Source organism: Hemiscyllium ocellatum, chromosome 18 (assembly GCF_020745735.1).
Source record: "Hemiscyllium ocellatum isolate sHemOce1 chromosome 18, sHemOce1.pat.X.cur, whole genome shotgun sequence".
Classification (NCBI taxonomy): Eukaryota; Metazoa; Chordata; class Chondrichthyes; order Orectolobiformes; family Hemiscylliidae; genus Hemiscyllium; species Hemiscyllium ocellatum.
In genome coordinates this window covers 76,806,908-76,823,424 of record NC_083418.1, presented here as the reverse complement: position 1 = coordinate 76,823,424, position 16,517 = coordinate 76,806,908, and the positions used below count along the sequence as shown (strand labels likewise).

General features: G+C 42.4%; 1 protein-coding gene across 4 annotated transcripts in view; it reads left to right on the top strand.

The window, feature by feature from the left end:
- prmt3 (protein arginine methyltransferase 3) overlaps window positions 1–16,517 on the top strand; it is a 196,713-nt gene that overhangs the window by 98,493 nt on the left and 81,703 nt on the right. For all 4 annotated transcript variants that reach the window (XM_060838615.1, XM_060838616.1, XM_060838618.1 and 1 more), the window contains one exon: window positions 7,186–7,272. In XM_060838615.1, coding sequence (XP_060694598.1) covers window positions 7,186–7,272 — 87 coding nt within the window. The remainder of the gene's footprint in view (window positions 1–7,185; window positions 7,273–16,517) is intronic.

The window sequence follows — 16,517 nt, the reverse complement described above, 5'->3', positions numbered from 1 at the left end:
ATGGAGTGAAAGCAGAGATTGCATTTTGAGTCCTCCTTCATGATGTTCTGATGAAGAGTCACCGGATTCAAAACATTAACTCTTTTCTCTCCACAGATGCTGCCAGACCTATGGGTTTCTCCAGCAATATCTGTGTCTTGTTTCAGATCTTCAGCATTCATGGTTCTTTGTTTCATTTTACAATATTATGGCATTACACAGAAATAGAGAGTTAAACAGAACAGAGAGAAAACAGAGTTAGTGTTTTGATTTCAGTGACCCTTTGTCAGAACCCTTATGATGGAGCAATATCCAAGTTAGATAGACCTTATTACTGGATTACTGTGTACAGTTCTAGTTAACACACTTGCGATCTGATATGATTGCACAAAAGCTAGAGAGGGTACAGAGGAGATTCACAAAGATGTCACCTGGGCTGGAGTGACTCAGCTGTGAAGAGAAGTTGGGATTGCTTTCTTTAGAGCAAGGGGGCAACCTGATTTGTGGGAACAAACTTTATTCTTAGTAGAGCATAGTACCATTATCTCAATTACTTGGGCCAGAAGTTTTAAGTAAGCTGTAGGAGGTTTAGAGAGGATCGGTGGAGAATGGTTTTTCACCCAGATAGTGGTGGATATCTGAAGCTCATTGCCTGAAAGAGTGGTAGAAGCAGGGTCATTCACAACATTTAAGAAATATTCAGATGAACACTTGAAACTCCATAGCATACAGGGCTATGGGCCACATGCTGGTAAGTGGGACAAGATTAGATAGGTAAAACTGAGGACAGCAGACTCTGATGAAGGGCTTATGCCCAAAATGTCAACTCTCCTGTTCTTCAGATACTGCCAGACCTGCTATACTTTTCCAGTGTCACACTTTTTGACTAAGCATAGATAGATGCTTGAGGATTGGTGTAGACATGATGGGCCAAAGGACCACTTTCTGTGCTGTAATAGTCTATGGCTCTGTTCTATGACAATGGGAGAAAAAGACAACAGTGATGTTTTGACACCTGGGTTTGTGGTTGAGGCAGATTCAAAAGAAGCAATCAAGAAGCCTTTGGATGTGTTCTTGGTTAGTAATGGTATTCAGGGATATGGGGAAAAGGCAGGAGGTTGGCTCCAGGTCATGATGCCCATCTGAAGAGTTGGTGAAAGCACAATGGGCTGAATTGCCTCCTTCTGCATTGTAACGCTTTTGATCTAGTAGTGACTGGTAAAAATGAGAGATTTGCTTCCATTGAAAACCCATGTGTTGGTAGAAGTATTCTGTGCATGCAATATGCCTTTCTCATTGAGAAGAGGTAATGGAGACTGATAATCTATGCTGCAATTCCCATGACTACACCTTGACCAGTCCATTTACCTGGTCTGAGATGAATAGCTAAGACGGACAGTTAACAGATCTTCTTGCACCTTTTCACTAACCTTGATCCAAGGTTCATCGAGCTCTTCCTATGCTGTATGAATTGGTGGTTCCTTTCAAATTTTAGATTCTTGCATCCCAGTCCTGTTGAGTGCAAGATAAAAAGCTTCATCTTCATGTCTCTGTTTAGCAATGTTTATGAAAGCGTGAATGCACTGACAGCCGAAGAAGCAGAACGGATACAAAAGCAAGATGTTGACTGCTGTCAAAAATGGTAGAAGCTGCAGAGCAATGATTACTGACATTGTAAAACATGGCACCAGAGAAAGAAGATGGTGTTGATGTTGACTAAGAACAAAATGATGCCAGCATCTCTTCATGAGACTATTTTGGTCCCATCAAATTACAAGCTGCAGCCAAATCACTGGCTCTTGGATCTTCAAATCTGTATTTGGCTGCAGTTTAGATTAGATTAGATTAGATTCCCTACAATGTGGAAACAGGCCCTTCAGCCCAACAAGCCCATACCGCCCCTCCGAAGAGTAACCCACCCAGACCCATTTCCCTCTGGCTAATGCACCTAACATTATGGGCAATTTAGCATGGTCAATTCACCTGACCTGCGCATCTTTGGACTTATGGGAGGAAACTGGAGCACCCGGAGGAAATCCAGGCAGACACAGGGAGAATGTGCAAACTCCACACAGACAGTCACCCGAAGCTGAAATTGAACCTGGGACCCTGGTGCTGTGAGGCAGCAGTGCTAACTACTGAGCCACTGTGCAGCCCATCTAACTTAACCTGAAGTGGAGTTGTGTTGTTCTTTTTTCATCCTTGAGATGTGAGTGTCACTGGCAAGGCCACCATTTGTTGATAGTTCCTGACTGCGTCTGACAAGTGACATTATGCCATCTTCAAACTTTGCAATGTTAGTACATCAACAGAACCTAGAGGGTGGGAGCCCCGGATTTTGATCCAATGACCAATAAAAGAACGTCAATATCATTCCAGGTCTGGACGGTGTTCAGGTCGGAGAGGATGGTGTCCCCTTCCCTTTGCTGCTTTGTTTTTCTCAGCGTTAGAGGTCATGGGTTTGGATGGGCCTGTCATTGTGCTGTCCTTTCATGAATGATTGAGTTTAAGAATGGAGAAAAGAGTGCAATTTTCATAAATTTGAGCCTCAGTCAGCCTTTACGAGTGCTGAGTTAACAATTTTTGATGATTATTTGGAGCCATGTCTTGATAAGCTTGCATTAAGAAAACCCAGATTGAAATTAACTAAGTATTGCTGAAAACAATGGCGAGGTTAAAATATGGGTATAGGCAGTGGTCTCTGGGTAGTTTATTACAGATTCCATTTCACACTCTGCAGCACATGAACATTTAACAGACAGTGGTTTCCTAATGAATGAAGCATCAGCTAGTGACATTAAAGTCAGCTACTTCCAAATGTTTATATTTGCCTAGTTTGTATTCCTTCCAAGTACCTACTCCTTAAGATGTCAGAAAATGAGAGAGTATACATTGTTAGCTTTCATTTGTTCAATCTAATGTTTTTCATTGGCATGACATGGAAGCTTCACATTGCTGTTTATGTTGCTGAATGATACAAAGGTTGGTGTAAAATCTTATTCATCACTGTGGTGAAAAGCAGTCAGCCACACTGAGTGCCTTTAGGGAATGTTACACAGTTCTATGAAATCCAATTTCATTAGGTTAAGCATCAAATAGAGGCAATTAATGAAAAGAACCTGTAATTCTCATTTAATATGTAAATAAAATATATCTAAAGCAGTATAGTCATCGTTTTGTTTATAAACTGTGTGATGACCAATCTGATTCACGTAATGCTTTACAAATCAAAAGAAACAGAATTTAACCACAAGGATACAGAAATGAAATCGGTATGTAGAGTCTTGTTGCACAGAAGGAGGTTGTTCAGCCCATCATGCCCAGCCTAGCTCTTTGAAACATAGGAAATAAGAGCAGGAGTAGGCCAGTCAGCCCTTCAAGCCTCCCCCCACCATTCAATAAGGTCATTACTGTTCATCCAACTCATTCCCCTGTTCCTGCTTTCTCCCCATACTCTTTGATCTATTTATCCCTAAGAACTCTATCTAAATCCTTCTTGAAAACATTCAGTGTATTGGTCTCAACTGATTTTGATTTGATTTATTGTGATCACATGTCCTGAGATTTCCTGAAATGTGTTGTTTTGTGTGCTATACAGACAGATCGTGCTGTGCAAATTGCATTGGAATAACAGAACAGAATGCAGAATGTAGTGTTACAGCCTCAGAGAAGGTGCAGAGAGAGAGAGAGAGAGAGATCCACATTAATATTCGAGAGGTTCATTCAGAAGTCTGACAATGGAAGGGAAATCGCTGTTTTTGAATCTGTTCGTACATGTATGAGAATTCCGCAGGCTGTCCACTTTCTGGGTGAAGAACTCTCTCCTCACCCTAAATATCCCATCCCATATCCTGTGTTTCTTTTAATTCACAGGATGTGGGTAGTGTTGGTTGGCTTAGCATTTATTGCCCAACCCTAATTGCCGACACAGTTAAGAGTCAACCACTGTTGTGCTTTGTGATCAATGAACGTTGTACACTAACTTCTGGACCGAAGCATTGCTTTCATTGTTGTACAGTTTGGGCTTGATCAGAAGGTAGTGCTCGTGATATCTTTGCTGTATGGTCACCAGACACATGCAGAGATCTGAGTAAGGGACGAGAGTCAATGACAAGACACAGCTTTGCACATTACTATGTATCTCGAGTTATTCACCTGCAGCACTTATAAACTTTTTTTTACTCTTTTGAGGGCTGGGTTGCCAATCAGATTGAGAGCAGTAGGCAAAACTGGGTACTGCATAGGCTGGAGATCAGAGTCAAGATTAGAGTGTGGGTGGGAAAGCACAGCAGGTCAGGCAGCATCTGAGGAGCAGGAGAATCGATGTTTTGGGCAAAAACCCTTCATCAGGAATCATGAAGGGCTTTTGCCCAAAACTTTGATTTTCCCACTCCTTGGATGCTGCCTGACCTGCTGTGCTTTTCCTGCACCACTCTAATCTTGAGATTGAGAGCATTGTGTAAGTCACAGTTCTGAAATTTTATTCATTTTGCCACAAAGTCAAAAACTTAGAACCATCCCATTTGCTGACAGCACTGTTGCTGCACCCCCACCTCACGTACGGCCCACCTCTGCCTTCCCGAGGGTAATCACAGACAGGCAATCAGTGACGGTCTTCACAGAGACACTCGCAACCTCACCACAGAATCATTACATGAAGAAATGTTAGTGAAACTTTTCAATCTTTTTGAAGCAGAGGTTTGACTGATGGAAATGCCTTAAAACTAGATGTAATATGTTGTGGTTCTGTTCGCCGAGCTGGGAATTTGTGTTGCAGATGTTTCGTCCCCTGTCTAGGTGACATCCTCAGTGCTTGGGAGCCTCCTGTGAAGCACTTCTATGATGTTTCCTCCGGCATTTGTAGTAGTTTGAATCTGCCGCTTCCGGTTGTCAGTTCCAGCTGTCCGCTGCAGTGGTCGGTATTTTGGGTCCAGGTCGATGTGTTTGTTGATATCAACAAACTATCAGCAAACACATCGACCTGGACCCAAAATACCGGCCACTGCAGCGGACAGCTGGAACTGACAACCGGAAGCGGCAGAGGCAAACCACTATAAATGCCGGAGGAAAGATCACAGAAGCGCTTCACAGGAGGCTCCCAAGCACTGAGGATGTCACCTAGACAGGGGATGAAACGTCTGCAACACAAATTCCCAGCTTGGCGAACAGAACCACAACAACGAGCACCTGAGCTACAAATCTTCTCACAAACTTTGAATAGATGTAATATATTTCTGGCATTTGCGTATGATTAGTTGCAGATGCAAAGGTACATAAGAGTGCAGATTTGACCAGAAGGCATACTGTGGTATTGTCAGGGAGTCAAGTATTATGGGAAAAAGACAGGAATGTGGGAGTAGAGAATTGTTAGATCAGCCATGATCTCATTGAATGGTGGAGCAGACTCAATGGACTGAGTGGCCTACTTCTGTTCCTCTGTCTGATGGTCTTGTGGTCAAATGGTCTACGAGGCAAAAGTGAAGACTGTAGATGCTAGAGATTAGAATTGAGAGTGTGGTTCTAGAAAAGCACAGTAGGTCAGGCAGCATCTGAGGAGCAGGAAAATCGACATTTCAGGCAAAAGCACTTCATCAGAAATGAGGCTGGGAGCCCTGGGGGTGGAGATAAATGGAGGGGGGTGGGGCTGAGAAGGTAGCTAAGAGTGCAATAGGTGGATGGAGGTGGGGATGAAGGTGATAGGTTGGAGAGGAGGGTGGAATGGATAGGTGGGAAGGAAGATGGACAGGTAGGGCAGTTCATGAGGGCGGTGCCGAGCTGGAAGGTTGGAACTGGGATAAGGTGGGGAGAAAGGAAATGAAGAAACTGGTGAAATCCACATTGATGCCATGGCGTTGGAGGGTCCCGAGGCAGAAGATGTGGCGTTCTTCCTCCATTTATCAGGTGGTGAGGGAGTGGCAATGGAGAGACCGAGGACCTGCATATCCTTGGTGGAGTGGGCGCGGAAATAGAAGTGTTCCATCATGGGATGGTGTGGTTGGTTGGTGCGGGTATCCAGGAAACATTCTCTGAAGCACTCTGCAAGTAGGCATCCTGTCTACCCATACAGTAAATGACAGGTGTGGAGGTGCAGGTGAAACCTTGATGGATGTGGAAGGCTCCTTCAGGGATGAGGGGGGCGGTGTGGGAGAAGGTTTTGCAATTCCTGTGGTGGCAGGGGAAGGTGCCAGGAGGGGAGGGTGGGTTGTTGGGGGACGTGAACCTGACGAGGTAGTCGCAGAGGGAACAGTCTGAATGGAAAGCGGATGGGGTGGTGAGGGAAATATATCTGAGGTGGTAGGGTCCGTTTATAGGTGGCAGAAATGGCAGAGGATGATGCGATGTATACGGTGGTTTTATGGTATTCCTTGCTACTAGAATGAAGCTTCTTGGATCTCATATGATGTCAGAACCATAGAAATAGAAGTAATAATAGACTGTTGGGTCAATCAAATGTTGGGTTTTTTGATACTCCCTTTGATGCTCGCTCTATATGAAGACCTTCATTGTATAATTCCAGAACAGCTCAGGAAAAGCATTTAGAATGCCAGCTCATTTCTTGTGTCAGTTTTGGGATTGCATTTTGTTGTAATGATTCCTTTGGATCTCCTGGATCTTCTTGTATAAGTGAGAAACGGAGATTCAAAGGTTTAAAAATACCTTAAATAGAGCACACACATGATTTCAACTCCAAATTCACAATCTGTGTGAATTATGCAGCCTACGTAAAGTTGCTTTCTTTGTGATAAGTACTATTTTTAATAATGCCCATTACTATTGCTGTTCTGAAAGCTGTAATTTCCATTTTCAGTGTGATGACTAATGTTAAACAGGAGGGCATCAATTAAATGTATTCTAAGCGTTGGAATGGAAGCTATTAAAAGTATTGGTTCTGAGTTGAGGTACTTGATGAATATCAGAATGATGTTGGAAGATTACTGGGTTATTATGAATGAATTGCAAAGTGGCCTTGCTTCAGGAGTCAAAATTTTATCATGCACAAAATTGGCTTGCACTGATTTAATTGTTTTTTGGAAAGTGGGCAGGCCAGTTTGAAATGCAGCCTCCCGAGAAAGGAAGGTGGAGTTACATGGAGTGCGAAAATGGGATTGGCAACGACCAGTTTCTTTCAGCACAGTATGCTCAGTGTGCTCAGTTGTCCTGGCATCTTGATGACTACTTTTCTGGAAAACTCTCCTTGTTTTCCAGGCAATCAACTGCAACGAAGTCAGAATCTCAGATCTGGATTTCACCTCTGAGTTCTCGTTGAAGATAACAAAGGATCACGAATGTGTGGTGAGTTGATCTTTTTCGACAGAGGGCTGAATTAGATCTAGGAATCTGAAAATTAATTGGATAGCAGTTGGGTAATGAAGCGGATTAGTGTCTAAAGCAATACCTGTTTGCTTTGTTCATTAGGCATTTCTTCATCAAGCTCAGACATGTTAGTTGGTTAATGCCATTGTGGTAGAGCCTGTTAACAATATTTCTTGCTATTATTTTATATTTTGTAGAATTGATTTTAACCATTTGTTATATATAATAATTAAGTTTCCAACTTCTCTTACAGTAATTGCCCTCTGGGCAATTAAGAGTCAATCACATTACTGTGGTTCTGGAGTCACGTGTAGCCTTTGGGTTATTGTTCGGCTGGGTGAGGACAGCAGACTCCCTTTCCCAAAGAGCATTATGGTTTTCCTGATAATGTACTCTCCACAAATTGCTTTTCTTTAGCTTGCTGCTAACTTTGATGCTAAGACTTTAGTGAGGTGGTTTGTAATCCTTGGATTGTCATTTCTCCTACCTAAGCCATCCTCCACCACCACCACCAGAAGAAATAGATCTGAACTTGCACTTGGAATCATTGATGTTTCAGTATTAAAATTATAAAATGGCTGCCATTTATCACTTTTCAGGTTACTCAGTGTTCATTGAAATAATGTTATATACCTACATGTATGTTTAGGGGTATTGTTGGGTTGGGGAAGGACAATAGACATCCGTTCCCAAAGGGTGTTATGGTTTTTCCTGATAACCAACAATCGTTTCAAGGTCATTATTCGACTCTTAATTCCAGAGAATTAAGAATCTAATTCACTGAATTCAAATCTCATCCTCTGCCATGGTGAACCTGGGTCAGTACCTGCGTCTCTGGATTTATAGTTTAGTGATATACCATGAGGCTATTGCCTCCCCCACCAATTTGCATTTTTATCGTAACAGTTTTAACACAATGTAATCCTCAAGGATACTTCACAAGAGTGTTACCAAGTTGGGAGGCAGTGGTGCGCTGATAAGGTCAATGGATTAGTAATTCAGAACCCCCCAGGTTTATATTTTGGGGGCATGAATTCAAATCCCACTATGGCAGATGGTGATAATTGAATTCAATTAATAAAAAATTTGGAAGCAAAAAGTTGTCCTGATGGTGACCATTTAACCACTGTCAATTGTTGTAAAACACCATGTGGTTCATTAATATAGTTTAAGGAAGGAAATCTCCCTTTACCAGGTCTGGCCTGCATGTAACTCCAGGCCTATAGCAATAGGTTTGACTTTTAACGTACTCTGTGCAATTAGGAATGGTCAGTAAATGTTGCCCCAGACAATGGCACCCAAATCCATTGAATTAAAAAAAATCTCACATTGAATCAATGGTGATCATTCTATACTTATTCAAAGAGATGAGTTTTCAGGAGATGAGGGAGGGGTTTCAGAACAGAGTGCCTGAGTTAATGGTCTATGCAGTGGAAGCGCTGTTGCCAATGACCGTTGGAGATATGCAGACGGTCAGACTTGCAGAAGCAGAGATACCTCCAAACAATTAAAACAATTTTCAAGAATGGGAAAAAGTGAGACAATGGGGGGAGTAGAATTCACTGGATAGCAGTCTATGGGGGTCAGCCACCACAGGGCTATTTGTTAAATAGACCTGTTCGAGTTAGGATATAGGCAACAGAGTTTTAGATTGCCTCAAATTTATAAAAGTTGAAAAATGTCATAGTGCTTCCTGTTGCCTTGTGTCCAAACCTTGGGAATTCTCTCATCTACCTTCCTCTCTCCACCTTTACAACCTCTGCTGTGCTAATTTCCTGAATTATAATGATGGCTGCACTTTAAAGGAGCACTATTTGTTGTAAAAGCATTGAGATTATTTTTGTGTTCATTCAATGGAAGTGGGCATCGGTGATTGGCCCAGCATCCAATTCCCAACCACTATTGTCTAGAAGGCAGTTAGGCGTCAATCATTTTGGGTCTGGAGCCACATGTGGTCCAGACCAGGTAAGGATGGCAGTTTCCTTCCCGAAAGATGTTGAGTTATGGAAGCGTTGGAAGTGCAAGTTTCTCTTATCTTTACGATCCCACATTGAGCACTGTCAAATCCTGCTGGGTGGCATTGCTGGATATAGATTGGACAAGAGAGGTCAGAAGCTGTTCTGTCATAGCCCAGCTGAGGATACCTTAGCATCTCGTTTCATCAATGCACAAAGCTGTGGTCAGCATCTAGATCACCTCATCAATGCCATCAGGTAGGTGTATCCCGATGTGCAAGCAACACATAAGGTAAGATGTCGCAGTGAAACAAAGAAAACGGATAATTGATGCCGACCCCTCCAATCTCAGCAGGCCGGGTGCTATGGTTTACTCACTGGGAAACTAACCATTTTTGTTGCCTGTGGAGGTGACAGCGGTTGAAGGAGGTTGAGCTGAGGCCATGAAGTGATTGTTAATAAAGACTTGATGGTGCGTTATAGAGGTACCCCCCAACCCCTCTCCCCCATGGACCTTCTCACTCAGAACCTAATATCTGGGGCGGCAAGGACAAGAATTCCTCCTTCACCACCTCCAGAGGGGTCACCCCGATCAAAAATTATTATTTAAATTTGTAAGTGTCGCTGGCTGGACCAATATTTATTGCCCATCCCTAATTGCCCAGTGAGCATTTAAGAGTCAGCCACACATTGCTGTGAGTCTGAAGTTACATGTAAGTCACGACTGCAGATTTCTTCCACTGAAGGGCATTAGTGAATCTGATAGAGCTTTAATTGCCAGTGCTACATGGGCAGCATTAGATAGCTTTTCACTTCCATTCTTTTTTATTATTGAATTCAATTATACAATCTTCTATGATGGGATTTGAACCTACGTTGCCAGAACATTAGACAGGGATTTATTAATTATAGGTCCGTGACATTACCATCGCACCACCACATTCTCTGAATTATGCAAAGAACAAGGAAAAATAGCATGAGAATTTATTTAAAATATTTTGATTTACCTTTCATGTGATGAAGGACTGGGAGAAGCTCCGCAATGCTGTTCATCAGGTGGTTGAGGGATTGGGCAAAGTCCATGTGAAAAGGGATTTGGAAGGCTTTGTAGAAAGATCGTAATAAGAACGTAAGAAATAGGAACAAGAGTAGGCCATTTGACTCATTGAATCTGCTCTGCCATTCAGTGAACTCATGACTAATCTTTTTGTTGACTTAGCTCCACTTATCTGCCCACTCACTTTCACCATTAATTCCTTTGCTGTTCAAAAATGTATCTATCTTTGCCTTAAAAACGTTCAACAGTTTCTCTACTGCTTCATTGGGCAGGGAATTCCACAACACTTTGGGTGAAGAAGTTAATGTAATCAATGAAGTTTCATTTCTTGATCTATGCTTTGCAATTTTCTTGATTTTAATGGGAGATCTAAATCCAGAGAAGTCATAATTCCAATTCAAGCTCTGAAAGATGGCCCTCAAGCTGCTCCAGTTGGGGGTACTTCCTGCAGAGGTAGCCATCCAGGTGTGTCTAAGTATTCCTCCGTACTACAGGCTGTTCCACACATGGAGGTAAGCTCCGAAGAGTCTGTGTTGAGTTAAAATATTCTCACCCTAAATCTAAACCAAGTAGAAAATTATTAAGTTCTTTTTCAAATACTGACCAGCAAATTGTTGGTTGGAGAAACCCATCTGGTTCACTCATTCCTTTTGGGGAAGGACATCTGTCATTACCTGGTCTAGTCTACATGTGACTCCAGATTCATGGCAAAATGGTTGACTCTTAACTGCCCTCTGAAATGGTTGTGTGAGCTATTCAGTTCAAAGCCAATCAGGGATGGACACTTAGTGCAGCCTAAGGTGGCGAAACACCAATGGCACACAACATTTCAATTGGCTGTCAGTGTTGCATTGACATCACTTTGAATACGGATATCTTCCTGTTCCTCAGCCTGTCTCAATCTCTCTCTCCTATTCCCAAAGACATTCTGGCCCTATGTTCTGAAAGATATCTGTGCCATAGGAAAGAAAAAGGGTGGAATTTGGGGGGGAGCTGTGCTGTCACAGGGGGAACAGTGGTCTCCAAATGCTCAACAGAGAGGGAAGAGGAAGGTAAATTTGTTTATGGCATTGCACAGGAGGTGATGGTAATGGAGGATGATGATTCATTGAATGTGGAGGCTGTTGGGGTGTGAGCTTGGAGACGATAAGGGAAATGTCATTCTGATTCTCAGAGTGGATTGGACCATTTACAGGGAGATGGTGACACTAATACTGTGGGGTCATGGATTCAAATCCCACCATAGCACCTGGTGGAATCTAAACTCAATTAATAAAAACACTGAAATAGAAAGGTGGTCTTGGAAATACTGACCAGCAAATTGTTGGAAAAACCCATCTGGTTCACTCATGCCTTTTGGGGAAGGACATCTGTCATTACCTAGTCTAGTCTACATGTGACTCCAGATTCATGGCAAAATGGTTGACTCTTAACTGCCCTCTGAAATGGTTGTGTGAGTTATTCAGTTCAAAGCCAATCAGGGATGGGCAACATATTCTAGCACAACCTCATACCATGATAGAATAAAGACAGAGTTGAGGGTTCGGTCAATTGCACTGGTGGTGTTTTTGAAAATGTGTTTATAGGTTGTGGGCACTGCTGGCTAGGTCAACATTCATTGCCCATTCCTAGTTTCCCAGGAATGTCCTTTCATGCAGCATAAATGTTGATAATTCTCTTGCATTGTTTTTCTTGCAAATTGGCCTAATGTGCATAAGGTGAAAGTCTTCAACAAAATGTGACATTTTTCCAACAATTCTCAAGTTCTGTTAAAACCAAACAACTATTTGCATACCTGTGGCATTTTGCTTCTGCAGGGCTTGAATTAGAATGTTCAAAACTGAAAATAATGTGAGGATATATAGAGTGGTGTTATTTTACATCAGGTATTGTGGTTTTTCCTGTACAATAATACTATATTATTAGCAGCCTTTCTTTCTTGTAGCAAAGATCAATACTGCATTAGACTGTGGCCAGAAAAGGTGAACCCCTATTGTTGATCTGTTGGGTAGTACTCCAATTTCAGTTGAACTGACAACTTTCCTTCTTTGGTATTTCTTTCAAAGGTCTGATAAGACAAGTTAACCAGCTTAAAACTGTACTGAAATTTCAGCACATGTGCAGTATCAGAATCTGAGCTGCAGGAAACTCGCATGTTTGATTCCCTGCTCTTTTGCTATAGCTAACCTCAAGCAGGTAGCAGAAAGTGTGCATCAGTTTTTTTTTGTATTTACTGATGGAACATTGGCATTGCTGGATAGGCCAGCATTTGTTGCTCATCCTACTTGCCCTTGGTAAGCTGCAACAGGATAATTTATCAGAATGGAAGTGCCGCTGTTGCCACTGATTAATGTTATTCATTCATCAGATGTAGCCATCGTTGGCTGGGCCTGCATTTATTACCCATACCTAGTTGCCCCTTGAGAAGGTGGGGGTGAGCGGCCTTCTTGAACCACTGCAATCCATGTGCTTTGGGTAGATGCCCTTAGGAAGGGAATTCCTGGATTTTGACCCAGCAACATTGAAAGAGCAGCGATATTTTTCCAAGACGGGTTGGTGAGTTGCTTGGAGAGAAACTTGTAGGTGGTGCTGTCCTTGCCCTTTTACGTGGAAGTGGTTGTGTGTTTGGAAGATGCTTTCTCAGGAGTCTTGATGAATTTCCGCAGTGCATCTTGTAGACAGTACATTCTGCTGCTCAACAGGCCATGCACCCTTAGTTTAAGATTGGAGCAGAATGCTGAGATTTCTGCTGTTGACTGCCAGGATTGGCCATGTCTCTCAATATCCCCATTGACACTCATGATCAGATTCTCAAATGAATGTTGACCCACAAGCGGTGAGGTATCAGTGAGTGTTTCACAACCATAAAGAGAAAATTATTTTTAATCAATCTGCTTGGAATTGTTATAGGGCAAGAGGGAATTGAACTTGGACCTCCTGATGCTGAGGCAGGGACACTACCAGTGCCACCAGCAAATTCTTAAAATTTGTAGGCACGTGGTTATCATCAGAAATGCAGAAGAAACACAGTCAAGATTTTTTGAACTTATATGTGGAGATCCCAATGAATTTTAAATTATTGTACCCCACCTGAACCTTTTGAGGCGAAGAGAAATTCGTAAGGAATAAAATTAAACGAGGAATGCTTTGGGTTTTATTTACGATGTCAGCAAATTGATTGTATGGATGATCATATAATGTGGATATGCTAGTGTTGGACTGGGGTGGAAGAAGTTAAAAATCACACAACACCAGATTATAGTCCAGCAGGCTTATTTGAAAGCATTGCTCCTTTGTCAGGTAGCTAGTGGGGCAGGATCATACAGCACGGAATTTATTGTAAAAGATCAAAGTGTCAGATAACTGATGTGATGTATTAGACAAACCTAGATGGCTGTTAAGTCATTAATCACTTAAAGCAGAGATGTAGGTTTTGATTGATTGATATGTAAATCCCAGAATTTCTTTCAAGTCACTGCCCTGAGGTAACTTCAGATTTTATCAGTATATAAATAAAGGTGACATCTCAGCTCAGACAATGCATTAAAGGTGTGAGGTTAGAGTCTGTCTGTATCCCAACCTGGAGTCAGATTGCTTTTATTTCCAAAGAAGGAATTTATAAAATGTCACATGGACTGACTGCATACAAATTGTGTGCTTTTTGAACAAAATAGAACATATCTGCAAATATCTGCAAATGCAAATTTACCCCATAGACTTGTGTGTGTGTGTGTGTGTACGCGTGCGCGTGCGCATGAGGGAGGGAGAGAGAGAGAGTGTGTGTGAGATGAAGGAGCACTGCTCCAAAAGCTTCTGATTTCAAATAAACCTGTTGGACTATAACCTGGTGTTGTGTGATTTTTTAACAGGCCTGTCAAATCCAGTTGGATTTGAAAACGAACCTCCTGGTGCTTTTGGAGGATTTTGAAAGGAAAAGAAATTCTGTCTTTTACTAGCATCAGTTGCAGATCTTGGGTAATTTGTGTTTTGGTGCTTTTGACATTATATGAGTAAATAAAATCTGTTGGTGTTATAATTGAATCTGCTTCGATTTTGTCTTTGCAGCTGCATTGATCCATTTGCAGCGATATATCTAACCTTGCATTGTGGGGCCATAAACCAAGTTTATGGGCATCCTGGTTTTATTATGGACAGCGTGTTTTGACAAGTGGATCCCACATTGTTATCATACATTCAGGCATTGTGTCATATCCTATTTCTTAGGATCTGATATCAGCTGGGCTTAGGCCAGAAACAGATGAGAGACTTTGCCGGCAGAAAGGTACAACTGAGAGTGGGTGCACTGTGACTGATGGAGGAGGGGGTTGATGCAGAGAATGAGGAAATTGTTTATATTCAGCGGACACAGTGTGCAGCTTAATGGTAAGAATGAGATAAAGATCATTGGAGGGACAGCCAAACTATACCAAACACGTCATCTTGGACCAGAAAACTGTGCAAAGGGAGGAGTTGAAGAAACAGGAGGAGGGAAGGCTGAAGTGGTAGGAGATGCAATGTTTAAAACCTACTTAAGACTCAGTAAGGAGATTTATTTTCCTCACAAAAGGTCATTAGTCCTTAAATATTTTAAAGGCAGATGTCCCTAAGTTCATAAGACTTAGGAGCAGAAGTAGACCATTCAGCCTATTGGGCCTGCTGCAATACTCAAAGAAATCATTGCTGATCTCATAATCCTCAACTCCACTTTCCCACCTTTTCCCTTTACCCTTGCTTCCCCTTAATGATTAATAATCTCTCTCCCAGCCTTGAGAGTCCACTGCAAATTGCACGGATTCACTACCTTCTGAGAGAAGAAATTCCTCCTCACCTCGATCTTAGATGAATGTCTCCTCATGAAAACAGTGGAATTGACACAATTTGCTGTGTCACTTGTGCTCCCCTTACTGAGGCGTACCATTTTGTGACTACTGTGATCCCAGTTGATGTTAATATTGGACATATCAGACCTCAGAGTAAAACAAAGAATCATAGAGGTCTAGAGCACAAAGACCCTTCAGCCCATCGTGTCCACGCCACTCAAAAACAATCACCTAGAATCATAACAATCTGGAAAGAGGCCTTTGAGTCCATCAATTCTGCACCGACTGTCCTAAGAACATCCCACCCAGACCCCCCAACCTACCCTCATAACTCTGCATTACCATGACTAATCCCCCTAACCTGCACATCTCTGGACACTATGGGCAATTTAGCACGGCCAGTCTATCTGCTGAATATCGGTGGAGCATGTTTTTGGACTGTGGGAGGAAACCAGAACATCCAGAGGAAACCCACATAGATATGGGAAGAATGCACAAACTCCAAACAGACAGTTACCTGAGGCTGGATTCGTACCTGGGTCTCTCTAGCTGTGAGGCAGCAGTGCTAACCACTGAGCCATCGTGCCACCTGTCATCTCTAATTCCATTTTCCAATACTTGGCCCATAACCTTGTGTGCCTTTGCATCACAAATGCACATCTAAACACTTCTTACATGTTCTGAAAATTACTGCCTCTTCCACCCTTACAGGCACTAGCCTCTGGGTGAGAGAGTCTTTCCTCATAATTCTTCTAAACCTATGGCTCTTGTCTGGCTTGATAGACTCTAACTTTGTAACATCAAAACACAGAGTTCAGTTGCTGAACACATTCACAAGAATCTACCAGTATACTTTAAACACAGAATAAAGTGGTTATTAAACATGGAAAAATTCCACTCCCTCCACCATCAGTAGCAGCAAAGTGTACGATTTGCAAGTTGCCCTGCCCATGAGGATATTTACCCAGAATCCTCGTGGAGCACCTTCCAAACCCACAACCAGTTCCATTGAAAAGGACAAGGGCGGCAAATACTTGGGGAACACCACGACCTTCAAGATCAGTCCCTAAGCCATTCATCATCCTGACTGGGAAATGTATCGTTGTTCCTTCACTATCGCTGGATCAAAATCCTAGAATTCTCCCCACTCCTGCCCATGCCCTGCAGCCCCTTGACAGTATCGGGGGTCTACCTACTGCACATGAACTGTGCTGGTTCAGGAAGGCAGCTCACCACTACCTTCTCAAGGGCAACTAGGCACTGGCAATAAGTGCAGCTCAGCTAACAAAGCCCACATTCCATACCTGATTTTGAAAAATTCAAAATAGATTGTTGTACACTTTCTGAGAAGGGTCAGGATATGAGAGAGAATACAATCACCTCAGTACATTC